At 42.9% G+C, this 13500-nt stretch overlaps 1 protein-coding gene across 4 annotated transcripts in view; it reads left to right on the plus strand.

Annotated features, from left to right (window-relative positions):
* The window catches only part of PARVB (parvin beta), a 65338-nt gene that overhangs the window by 12502 nt on the left and 39336 nt on the right, over positions 1 to 13500 (plus strand). For 3 of the 4 annotated variants that reach the window (XM_026067829.1, XM_026067831.1, XM_026067832.1), the window contains one exon: positions 11200 to 11289. In XM_026067829.1, the coding sequence (XP_025923614.1) occupies positions 11200 to 11289 (90 nt within the window). Of the gene's footprint in view, positions 1 to 987; positions 1091 to 11199; positions 11290 to 13500 lie in introns of those variants that run through there. The other variant, XM_026067833.1, reaches the window with a different exon arrangement.

The raw sequence follows: 13500 nt of genomic DNA on the forward strand, positions 1-13500 counted from the left end.
CACAGAAAGTTAAAACTGCAAACCATGGAAAACTTTGGTATGCTGACTAAAAAGCAAATAATAATATAGCTGCAGGACTTCTTGACACTTGGTGAAATGTGAAATTATCTTGTACTTCAAACTTGTGTTTGAGTTGATTCTTGGACTGGCTGCTGTTTCATGACTGCATTTTGTTAGCCCTTGAGGGCTGTGGTTGGGACTGGACTGGAATGGCAATCGGAGGCCTGGGATCTGCTCTTTCTGTGTGGTCTTGGGCAACTCAGGACATGGTAATGCCTAATTCTTATTTAAACAAAGTAGAATTAAGCATCTGAATATTTTTATGGCAAGAGTCATTACTCTCACTGTGCCTTTCACTCTTGGACTTTTTATCTGACTGTGGGCTCTTTGAGTTGCAGACTTTCTTTTACCATGAGGTTGGTAACACTTACCTCTGAGATGCTTGTCTTGGCAGGCTCACTTGGTGCTGTAAGCAATGAGTAAAATAATTTCCCAAATATGACCAGTTTGGAAACCATTGAGGAAACTTCTTTGTATTGTGCAGAGTCTGCTTGTGTAGTGAGATATTTCAGTTCTTTTTCAATATGTTGCTTTATTGCACTGGATGCAGACAGGAAACAGGAAAGGTAGAGATGGGCAAGAACATGGTTAGTATACGGTACTCAGAAAAATAAGTTGAGTGTTTAGGATAAAGTTACTAGTCTGAAGCACTGCCTATCCCTCCACTTGTCCTTGTGGAATGTTTTGTTGAATTGAAAACCAGTCYTTACTAGGAAACCCTAAATATTGGTGCTGTAAGTATATGAGGGCTTTTCCAGACTTTTCCTTCTCTTTCTCCGTGACATTTGTGCAACTCCAGCAATTAAGCACATGCACTGTTTGTGGTTTGCAGGATCATTTATCTCATCTTATTCTTCCTGTAGAGTCATGTTGCAGGAGCAAAAATGTTGCTTTTGTTGACTTGCAAGTCATAGCTGTAGTCTTCTTTCCATCTGTGTGAAGCTGGGTTGTTGAGCTCTGTCCTCTCAGCTGGGAAAGAAAGTGCTCTTCTCTTACAGCTTGTGTTTGACTGCCATCACTGCCTTCGGAAGTGAGTCTGTTACTCTGTACTTCTCTTGATGTGTTCAGAAGAGCAAGCAATATAAAAATATTTTCACGTTTGCACAGTAGACTGCTTTTGGTGGTTGTTATTTTTAGGTGTCTTCATAGAGGGGGCAAAGAATATGGGGAAAACAGTAAGCTAAAGCAGGTGAAACTGCTCAGACTGTTAGTTAACTAAATGGGATTCATTTAGGTACCTGCAAACAGTGTCATATCATGTGAAGGAGGTGGATGGAAGTCTATGGAGGATATGGAAACCAGCTCAGCTGCAGAAAGCATTACTGTGAGCAGCAGTGGTAACTTTTCTGATATCAAGTATTGTACTTGATAAAGTTTGCACAGTTACATTTGTATGTGGGATCAGAGATAAAGTTTATAGGAGGCAGTAAACTTAAGTGCTGTTTTCTCCCTGATTTCTGCATGATGGAGAAAACAAGGGTTGGACTATGGATTATGAGTTTCTATTCCAGAGTAATGCTGTTAGTTCTGCCTCTGCCCAGGTGTCTCTTCTTTGGTGGTTTGCTTTGGCTGGACCCATCAAACATGGGCACCTTAAGTAATGAGCTGATTCTAGTTTTTGGAGTTGCTTTTGATTAAAGAAGTCTTATGGGTTCACGACACTTCTGGAAATCAACCTGCTTAGGTTGGGATCTCAGACAGAGTTCCTAGTCTGTGAACATGCTGCTCCCTACCTGCTTGTGTCCATCATCTTCCGTTATTAGAAGTAGAGGAGAATATTAAGCACTATATAGTAGCGTATTATGTTTCATGGAGAACTGATAATAGTAAATTTAAAATGCCTTGAAGGTTTCCTAATGGAGGCAGATTCAGGCCAGAAGTCTCCTTCAATTTTTTCCTCTTCTCATCAGACTTTTTCTTTCCTTATGTTCTCATCAGGCAGGTCTGACTCCACATCCTTTTTCTAGATGGAAGTTTCCCTGGTGTTCACGCACTGTACTTGGGGAGACATAATCTTCCTCTATTGCTTCATGGGAAGAAATGCCCTTTTGTACTTTGTGATGGAATTTTAACTGGGCAAGGCTGAGGAAGTACATTTTTCCCATTGTCAAGCAGAATTTGTGTCTAGAGGGAGGAGTGGAGTGCAGCTTTTCCTAGTTGCTTTTAGGATTCTTTCAGGATGCAGTTACTGCCTGTGATGTTTAAAGCCTCAGCTTGGCTTTCCCCTGTCAAAAAAACTCTGGGTATTGAAGCAACGTGTTCACAAGCTCAGGACAACGCAAGTGCCAAAGGTATGCACAGTTCACGCCCTGGAGCACAGAAGCTGTATAGTTTTGGTTTGTATTATGGTAGTGCTTAGGAGCCCCAGCAAAAGATAGGTGCTTTACAGAATTTTTTTCCTTAGAAATAAAATACACAATTGAGGGGTTAGGACCCTCTCTTTACCTGGAAGATTTTCCCATTTGTTAACAAGACTGCGCAAAAGCTAGTGCAAGAAGCAGAAAAATGTGGGAGAATACTCCCATGTCCCTGAAGGGAATGGGTGCAGTGTGTTTAACTTGCAGGATTTTGCTCCCAGCCCAGTGTTTGTTCCAGGGCTCTGGATTACATGCAGGACCTAAGCAAAAGGGAGTGAGCTGTAACAGTCAACATGCATCTGAGAATAATTAAATGTATAACAAGTAAGGAATCAGGTTTGCTGACCACTCACTGCTCATCTATGTGAAGGGGAGTGTTCCATTTTTGGCACGGAGGACAAAATGTCAGAAGCGTTTGCTGAGTGATACTTAAAAATATCAGACATGAGGAAGGACAATTTAAAAAAGTGACATTTTCAAAGCTAGGGGATTGCTGCTGTGAGGTCAGTGCAGGGAGTGCAAAGCACAGCTGACTGGGTCAGTGTGTCTGCTCAGTGTTGTGCTGGGGGGCTTCTTCCATACTTGAAAACCTGGCCTTCATGGCAGTACCTTCACGAATGCTTTAAAACACCATTCCTGTCCACAATCTCATTTCTGCCTCCTTTCTTCAGCTAGCATTAGCGTTTGGGTGTCCACATAGTAAAAATTATCTTTATACTCCCTTTTCCCCCTTGTTTATCCGGTTAGTTTTCAGCCACACTGAAACCCCGCTTTGTGTCATGATGTGGTTTCTGCAAACATTTGTGCCAGGAAAAAGGAAGGGGTGAGTGGCAGCGAGGGTCAGAGGGAGGTCTGGAATGCCCCTTTGCTGACTGCATGGATACATGCCCAATGAAAACAGCCACTACCTCTGGCTTAAGACATTAATTAAAGAAACAGGGGCTTACAGGAGCAAGATGAGTCCCGAGTCTGACTATGTCTGTTCTGCCAAACCTGCATCTAGCATTTCTCCCTTGCAGAACTGATTTCTGAGGATTCCTAATGAAGTATTTCCCAAATGGACATTACACTGGTCACATGAGCCAAACAGAATGGCACTAAAACAGGCAAGCAGCTTAATACTGAGATGAGTTTCTGGTCTGGTCCTTTGGTAGCTGTGGGGTTTGAATGGGTTCAATATGGTTGCTAGAAAGAAGACCAGAAAGTACTCCCTGCTTAGGCACAACGGCTCTTCTTGGCTTTTATCACTGTTTGTTTATGCCATGTGATTGCAGGTCAGCCCCTGCTCTGTCAATTGTTATCAGGGCCAGATTAATATCTTGGGGATATTTTCAGTTATTTCAGCAGCATAACAGCAATGGTAATCAGTTCTGCTTTGYTGACTGTTTTGCTGTCCATAGCCAATAGACTAAGGTAAGGTTACCCATCACAGGTCATTGCTGGCTAAGGACGGGAGCCTCCTCCTCTCCCCAACGGCGTGCGCCAGCGCTGGCATTCACAGGGCTGTGCAGTGAGCTGAAGCAGGGAATTGATCCAGCGGATAGCAGCTTGCTTTTTGTGGGATTGAGTTTTCTTGCTGGATTAAAGTGGGCCATGTAACCACGGCTAAAGATCTATCTGCTTAGTAACAACAGATTATTTATTTATTTATTTTTGATGCAATGTTTTGTTGTCAGCATTAACGCCCTTGAAAACTGCTTTGGGTTGCTGTGGTCTCTTTATTGCTCTTCTTTTCCAAGCTATTTCTTCCCTTTTCCCCATTCTGCCTTAACACACCCTTCCTCTTTTAAGTAAGGCTGGTACTTTTTGTGGGGCTGGCCAGGACAGCTGTGGCAGGGTTATACTAGTTGTCTCAGCACATCTTCAGGTTTCACCCACAAAAAATACAAATTCTTTTTTAACCAAAATAATAATAATAATAATAATAATAATAAAGAGAACCCTCAATAGAAAAATAAGAATTTTCATGGGAAAACCACTGAAAACAGTATTTCACCCTCCCCCAAAATCCCAAACCCCAGCTTTTGATAAAAGTTTCTGACTGGCTCATGTCGGATACCATGATATATGTTGATTTACACACACACAACCTATGACAAAAATAAAGGGAGATATTTTACTCAGTCACTAGATAGACCACTAATCTTTGTAAGCTTAACACATCCAGCCAAGCCAATGTAGCCTGCTCTTTGTGACTTGTTAAAACAAAAAGATTATTATAACCCTTTCCTAAAAGTTGTCTTTAGCTTTAAGGTTTTCCTATTTCTTTAAGTGACACAGTCTGGCTGTTGAGTGTGCCTTGTCTATCTACTAGGCATACAAATGATTTTCTTTATTGCTATTGTTCTGTTTTGAATGCAGCTGTTTGGTACAGTGCCTTTATGTGGATTTGATCAAGTCTTTTTGCCTTTGATCTGCCTGGGATTATTAATTCTCTATTATAATTAATGGAGGCTTTGTCTTTCTCCTGCAGTCTCTATCAAAAGATCTCAGAGCCTTTTGTAAAGGTCAAGCAATTAGTAATGCAGTTGCAGACTGGTCAATTCTGTGTGTGGTCTGCCCCTAGAAAAGGGACAAAGAAGGTATCGGCATGCACTACGTTTGGGGCCGGTTTGGAATTACCCAGTATAACAGCTTTTATTGGAAAATGCCAGTTTTTGTAAAACTTGGTCTTTTGTATTGCTAGAAACCTTTTGTTTTGAAGACTTCTTTTTGTGAAAGGGTTTTAGGTGTCAGGTAGAAATTCTGTGTGTGCATGGGTGTGTGTGTTTGTATGTGCTAGACAGGCAAACAGAGAAACAGGTGAACAGATGGGTGCTGCAGGCTCTTTACCCTCCAGGGAACTGCTGCCAGCCATCTGGTCTGATGCTTGCCCACATGCGAAGTGGAAGCTCCAGTAGATATTTAATCTTTTATGCAAGGGATGACTGCTTCATCAGGAGGAATTGTYTGGTGTAGACACTTCTTCTGACGTGTGAGAGGATGAGGGTTGTGTCCCTGATCTGAATGGGACTTGAACTGGGACCTTCCATTTCCCAAGTGGTTTTCTGAACCCTAATGAAAGGAGCTGTAAGCAGGTAAGGCACTTTCTGAAAAAGTGCAGCTGATCTTGGTTTTGTCCCCGTGAATATCAAGGAAACTTCTGAAACAGTAAAAAAAAAAAAATTGGGAGCAGGCCAGCAGCTTCCCATGCAGTTCTAGTTCTGTAGTCATTGCATGTTTCTCCTCTGTGTGCTAACTTGTACCAAAGAGGATGACAAAGTTATTTGACCAAATCATCTGTAATCAAGTCAAGGATAACAAACCAGTCTAATAGCTTCCAAAGTCAGGGTTTAATAAGGAGATCAAAGTGCCTAATGTAAAAGTTTTGATGAGGCAGTGCTGAGGATCCAGCTTAGCGCTGTTTGAATTCGAAAGCAAGCCCTGTACCCAAAATCCTGTGATTAGCGTTATGACAGCTGCTGCTTTCTGTGGGGTGAGACTCAGTCCTGCAGTCAGAAATAACTAGAGCTAAAATTAAATAGCATTTACCATCTGTTTTTGTAAGAAGCAGAGGCTTGTGATCACTTTTTTTTATAACAAGACAGTGAATGGTAAAGGCTTAAGAGGTGAACTGTGCTGTGTCCTTGAAGTTCATGCTTTCTTAAAATTACACTGAAATTGTTAAGGATGAATGTAGAAAAGATTTGATTGCTGATGTCAGCTTGTTCTTTCTTATAAATAGGAGTGGGTTTTTTTTTTTTTACTGTGCTCCTGCTGACTGTTGAGGTCCTTCCCTGGCTCGTGAGAAATCCTTGACAAACTTCAGTGCTTCCAGCTTTCTACAGCTCATTGCTCCTGTTCTGTGCAGTTTGCATGTAACCCCGCGTAGAGGCAGCCTGCCTGGCTTACAGATGTAGCGCTGTATAGCATGTGTGTGTATGACCTGCTCATTATATTAGTTTGTTTGAAAGGCCAGCATAGCTTCCAATGTGGCTGAATCATGTCGACTGCCGATACTGCCAGGAGATTGTTGGAACATCGGAGGGCTTCCAGGAGCTCTTGTTGCTTTCCTGGGCATCAGCAGAGAAGTGACCTTTCACTTCAGATTTTAAATTTCTGCTTTAGGGAAATACTCAGGGTTTTTGCTGAACGCCTTGGCCACTTCCCCATCCCTTGTTGCGATTGGGTTTTGGTAATGTTGGTTGATGCGGTGCTCAAGCGGTTTGGAGGGCTAATGCGGCCCCTTAACTGAGGCTCAGCTCAGAGACGTGATCTCAAGCCAGAAGGCGTGGAGGGGGGATCGCAGACATCTGGGGTGGGGGGGAGATACAGTACCTAAAGCTGCTAGAGATCTTTCCAAGGCATCATTTTCTGTGCCTGTAGTTACACCTGCCTTATCCTGTGTATGTTCACAGTTGAATCATTTAGATCATCTGCAAGTTTTACTTTAAGGCTTAAACATTTCACAGAGTTTCTGTAGTGGGTTGAGGTGGGGGCAAACGCTGTTTGTGGGCAGGAGAGCCTTCCCCATCCCCCATCTGGTGCTTGGGCTGTTCGTACGAGTTTTGCTGGCATGTCCATGAGAGGTCTGCCATGATGCAGCGTGCCAGCAGGAGCAGGCAAACCAGCCTGGGGCTAGACATACAGGAAGGGTTTCGCTAGGGACCAGGCTGGATTAAGTGATTACTCCCTGGCCTGCACTCAATTTCCTACCTCTTCTTGTCTTCCCTTACTGCAGGCTTCCACTGACTGATCGTGGAATGAAATTATCTGGTGCTAGAGAAAGATGTTTTGCACAGATCTCATTTAGAAAGCAGGCAAACAGTTATGGCGGCATTACTGAGGAAGTTGTTCCTTGTGGGTAAAAGGAAAAGGGAAAGAGAGAGCCTGCAAATGGGCAGGCGGAGAGCAGGCTAGGATTAGTACCCCATGTGGGATGCACCGTGACCATAAGGTGTTGTGCAAGCTCAACTCTGTTCTAGCAGTAAAATGTCCCCTTGCATGGGTGGCTTATTCCATGTAAGGATCTGGAATAAACCTTACACTAAAGCCACTGTTGCTGATACAAAGTCGGGGCTTGGTCAGTGGAGATTGGGGTTTGCCAATCTAGTTCTATCCATAATCTTTTTAAAGTGCATTTGGGTTTGTGAAAGCGTGAGCTGAAAGACATCTTTATTGTGACTTTGCAGGCTTTTATTAAAACATTTATGAGGTTCTTTCCAGAAATGTACCTCTTGCTCCATCCTGACTGATTTGTTTTCATTGCTGTCTCTATGCGCTGGTTTGCGGGTTCTGTTTTTTGTCCCCATGTTGTGGGTCAGCTTCCTTTTCCTGCGCCTGTTCCTCTGTCTGCTTAACAGTGATAAGTGAAGATGGGGGGGCAGCGAGCAGGGAAAAAGCCCTCAGCATTTGTTCAAACACAGCGTGAAGAGGTTTTGGAGTTCAGCAGGCATTGAGAAAACGCTGGCAAACGTATATGCCTGAGAGCAATTGCACGGGAACTGTGGATGATTGTGAAAACATTTTGTCATTTCCTTTCTATCTCATGGGACTGTTTTCAAGACTTATGGAGTGTATGTTTTTGAGTAACTTTCTGAAAACCTGCGGGTAGGCCTAGCAGCACAGGGAAATGGAGGATGATGAAATAAGAACATTTGTGTTGAGGGGAATGTGCTTATCTGCACGCTGGTTGTTGCTTTGTGAACCTGCGTGGTGTTCTGACAAACTGCTGGGGTGGGAAACCTGCCTGTGCTTTGGCCAGAGGCTGAAGATGACTTTTGCAGGGAACTCCTTGCAGAGAAAATGCTGCCTTTGAAATGCTTGTGTCTGTTCTTGCCCTTCAGCAGGCAGCGGCAGGCCAAGCGAGGCACTTACTGAGCTGCAGAAGACATGACAGTAGGGACTCCTGGCTAGGGTCATCCTTGAGTTTCCAGCTACCATGCAAAGTGCTTGTTCCCTTCCCTGGCCCCCACCCCCACATAGCATCTGGGAGACTCTCTTACTGCCTCCTCCTATGTCACTGTGCCCAAATTAACATAGATTTGGCTGTCTCCAAGCATTGGTCCCTTGTCCAGTTGACACTGCTGCTTATGTACTCGGACCGCTGGCACTGCTGGTCTGCGGATATGTGCGACAGAGCTCTGCGTGCCGAAGGCCCAGAATGGCAGGGCTCCTCTGTAAAAAGCGCAGAAAAGCAGGTACGAAAGCTTACGTTTGCAGCAGGAGTGTGTTGCTTAGCTGTTGGCGTAGGATGTGGGATTTCTGTAATGAGGGCTCGCTCTGGGCAGCAGGCTTTGGGAGGCTTTCTACTGAAGCAGCAGTGCTTTGCCTTTAGCAGTTGGACTGTGTTTTTGATCCTGTGGAATTTGGCCAGCCACATTGCACTTGGAGACCAAGTGTAAGGGTCTTACGTGGCTGCTCTTGTGATGAGGCACTGTTGAGGGAGGGGGCTTAAAGCACAAATTCATATGAATGTTTTCTTTCTGTTTAGCAAATTGCTCAGAAACAAGGTGTTGATGTTAGGAGGAGTATGGAGACCATTTTGATATTTTAAAAAATGAACGAATGTATCATATTGATTGAACTTTAGGGACTGAAAACAGTTTAGCTGCATTTAAGAGTAGTCTGGCTTAAAATGTACACAGTATCTTGTTTAGATAGCGTACACTGAAGACAGTACTGTGCATTCACTGCCCCGTGGACCTTACCAGCTCTCTTCTGTGTCTGCAAAACATTCGGTACAGCAATGCCCTGAACTTGCTGAACACTTGCCTGTTCCAAATGGTACAAATGCCGTAATAATGAAAGGAGAGTAACATCTAGGAGAAAGGCTGGTACTTTCAAAAGGAGCACGTTTTAAATGGAATTTGGGCAACTSTATTCCTAACAGTGTTTTAAACATCTATACCTGTAACGTCCACTTTCCACACAATGTTATTTGTGCCTTCTTGTGGCTGTATTCTTGTTGGCATCACAGTGCAAGAGCTGCTTGAGTGAGAAAGCTCTAATTGGCACCATGCAAATAGCCTTGGGTAAAGCATGCTGTGAGAGCTGTTTTGGGCTGTTGCAGGAGGCCTCTTAGCTCCCTGGCTTTCGTTTGGAGATTGTTCCAAAAAATAAGAATGAATGCAGAAAAGGGACAATTAAGAGTTTCTTTAAAAATGACATCTATTCAGGAGGTTAAATCTCAGTCTGCAGACGCTATGTGCTGTATACAATTGCAAATGCTATTCTGTTCCCTTCCTGCAAAAGGTGCACAACACAGAAAGCAAGCTGTGCTGATACTGCCAGACTCCTTCCCGCAGGCTCTGTGCCATATTAACTCTAACCAGCCACTCTGGCATGGTTCGTAAGACATAAGGTCTCAATGAGACTAGTGTTTGTTGCTTGCATAAGAACAGCATTTCACAACTGAGGATTTTAGTTGTGCATGATATCATGCAGTAAATCTTGGAGCTGCCATTAAGAAGCGTGGTAATTTGCTTTAAGCATCTTTTCATATATCTATGAGAGAGGGAGTGGGACTGTAGTGTGGTGTTATTCCCTTTCCTCCTCCCAGGCAGCAGGATCTCTGTTTTTCCCCCCCCTCAGCAGAGCAGGAGAGAAGGCAAGTACTGACGCAGGATTCAGTAACGTTTGCGCGCTGCCTGCAAATGATCAGCCTGTGGTTTGGTTTTCCAACAGGAAAGGGGAATAATGACTGTTCTTGAAGGAAGTGCCYGTTGGGATACTGTGACTCTTAGATAACTGTTCCTGCTTTTCTTCCCCCAGAGAAGCTTGCCTTGCAGATTTTCTGGTTATTCATCTGGAAATCCTTGCTTTCCTCCTTCAAGAGTATGGGACTTCAACGCTCCCCCTCCCCGCAAAGAGGACCGAAATACCACAAATGCCACCACAACAGATCTTAGCCCATGCTAATACAGCACTGTCACTGAATAGATGGGGATTATTACAGTATCTTTGTATCTCCTATTTCAAATGCTTGTATTTCAATAGTCTGACTTACAATAAGTAATTGTCATCTGAGTTTAGAGAATGTAAAAGCATTGTAGCATTGCTAGTGCTTTTCTTACTGTCAAGTTCTACATAGATACTAAACAATTACTCGGCAGTTTTCCTCAAATTCAGTTCCTCCCATGTTGTGGGAGGTATGGAAGTATTTTAATATACATTTTACTGATGCAGGGTAAATACTGACTTCCCCAAATCAGAGTTGTAGGTTTGGAATAAGAGCTTGAAATCACAGATTCCAGGTTTGTGTTCACCTGACTATGCTGTATCTATTTTTCAGCCAGCATCAATGCTAGAATTAAATACATTTTTATCTTTTTTTGGTAAGTCTCCCCAGGATTCTTTGAGRCTTTTTAATAAGGTCAATAATAAACAATAGTTGCTGGTGCTCTGCAGTTGGAAAAGATGGCGATCAGTGGTGGTGGAGCTGTCAGAAAAGGATTTCAGTTGTACAGTTTGCTGTCTGCTCTAGAGCTGGGGCATCCTGCAAGAAGGGCTCACACCCCTTCCTTCTGGAGAAACAAGCACTTTGAGGTTGCTCTTACCACAGAATTGAGTCTCTTGCAAAGTATTCTCGTGTGATAGTCTGGTGACTTTAGTTTAATAAGGTATAAAAGGATGTTACATTAATATCATTTTCCACTGCAGCTGCAGTTCCTAATTCCATTAACTCTGGGCCCATTTTCAAATGGGCCTAGCAGATGTTTTCTTTTATTACAAATACCGTCTTCTACCTTACATATCTTGCAAACTTTGCATTTATTGCACTCTTTCTACTTTTCTTTTTTAGTGAGCGACCTGCAAGAAGAGGGTAAAAATGCTATCAATGCACCGATGAACCCAAGCACCGTGGACATTCATCCAGAAGATACACTATTAGGTACTGTGTTCATGCTACAGGCCTAGACTTACTGGGTATTGGTGAAGGTGATCACTCTGGTCCTGTACCCGTTGCTTTACTGTTAAATATAGATTGCTCAGTTGAAACCAAGAGAATTGAGCATGGATTGTTGCATGGCAGATGTAGAGTAGAAGGGCTAAAATGGAATTTAAAGATCAGTGTGCCAACTGTGCTCTTAAACTAAGCAGATTATAGGAAAATTGGGTTGTCCACTGAAGTGGCCAAGAACTTGAGTTCTTCTGTGGTTATCCTGAAAGCAAATAAATTTGGGATCTGTGAAAAATTAGATGGAAAATACTGCTGAATTTGTCTGTTTAGATTTACTTCATTACCATTAACCCATTGTCCAAGTGCATCTCAGTCTTTGTTTATCCTCACAGACGTCCTTCTGTGGTAAGGAAGTGGTATCTTCTCCATATATAAATAGAGAACTGAGGTACAAAAGGACCAACCCACAGCAAGTCTGTAGCAGAAATGTGTGATATGGTTCCTAGGCTCTCTTGGAACCCTTACACCACCCCATCTCACCGTACATACCACAGTGCTGCTAACTAATGGATGCCATATTCTGCCTTTGGTTATTGCTGCCACTTCGCAAATTGACTGTACAGCAAAATGGGATCTGATACTTAATGAACAGATGAACATTTAGGTTGGGGAAACAACAATTAAATGTTATGAGGACAGAAATTTGTAATGCAACAAGCACTTTATAGAAAGGAGGTAAATTTTCAAATTTCTGTCCCATCCCCCCATCCCCCCCCCCCCATGCATCAAATCTTGTTCAGGGTTTCAGTTTGCAGGGTTTTGGGTGTGTGTTGGGTGTCACTTCCTTACAGCTAGACTGCCTGACTCATCCAAGGGAGCAATGAGGAAGTAAAGGAAAGGAGAAGAAAAAAAAAGTGAGAAGAGGAATTCATGTTTCTTCCTAGGTTTGTGGAAATTTGTCAAGTGTGTTCAGATAGCAGAGACTTATTTTTTATACAGATAAGAGACCCTGCAAAATACCGAATCCAAACGCCTGGGAGAGGTGTAATGCAACCCAGTTAGACTATACAGTTTGTCTTGTACCTGTGATGTGCGAATCTAATGTTTTCCATCTGGCAGCAGTGACATCTAGCACTGTAATAGCGAGTCAATGTAGTTTGGTCATTGTGCAGATTTTAAAGGGTTCCTCTATGCCAGGTGACTATGGCATGACCTGGGGTCATATCAAAACCCCTCCTTTGTTGTCATGCTGGAAGGAATGTCAACATCCAGCAATACAGTACCACCAAGAAATGCTTAATGTAACTTGAAAGCTACAAATGGTATAACTGCATCAGTGCAGCGATTCACCTGGGTTTAATTAGCTTTTCTGAGAAGTGAGTCCAAGCAGAGTGCTGCAATGTGGCTATGATACTTTCAGGATTGAAGCTGATGCCCTAAGTTCAGCACATTCAGACTTCGCTTTGGTATTTGAACATGTTGGTGCTTTTGGGGAAGGATAAGTGTGTCTGGCTTCCATTCATACGTACTCGAGAAAAACACAAGCAGGCTGGGCTACCTAAGTGAACTGCATGGGATACGCCAACTTTATCAGAGTTCAAAGATTTCTTCCACATAAAGCTCAGGCAAGCAAATACTTGTATGAGATCTTGTTTCGGTGGGAGATTGGCCATTCACTTCAAATAAACATCATTTCCCTATTGCCTGTCTAGACTCTCAGCTGAAGATAAATCCATGGTTTCTGCAAATGCTTATTTTAGCTGTAGAGAAGTGGATCTCCTCACAAAGCTGTGACACCGTCACCTATTCTTGTGTTCCTGTTGTGTATAGCCAGGGTGTGCTCTCTACTTAAAGGAACTAACTTAGATCACAGCTTATCACAGCTATCACAGATCTAACTTAGACCACAGCTATCACCTGGCTACCAAATGAACTAAAATGAAGGGTGCAGGGAGAGGCCTACTCCTTGAAAGCAAGCAGCAGAATTTAAAATACCAGACTCGCTCCAGCTGCTTCCTAAAGATTGCTGTCCATATCTATGGTAGAATTTAAACATGCATTTGATGCATGCGTCCATGTGCGTTGTTATGGTAAAGATAATCTTGCCAAAGGTGGTTTAGTTGTTAACCTGACTGAGCTAAAGTTTGCTACTGATATTTCTGTATCAAATCATCCCTTGTAATAATTAATCTTTACATTCAT

This window comes from Apteryx rowi, unplaced genomic scaffold (assembly GCF_003343035.1).
Source record: "Apteryx rowi isolate R43461 unplaced genomic scaffold, aptRow1 scaffold_263, whole genome shotgun sequence".
NCBI lineage: Eukaryota > Metazoa > Chordata > Aves > Apterygiformes > Apterygidae > Apteryx > Apteryx rowi.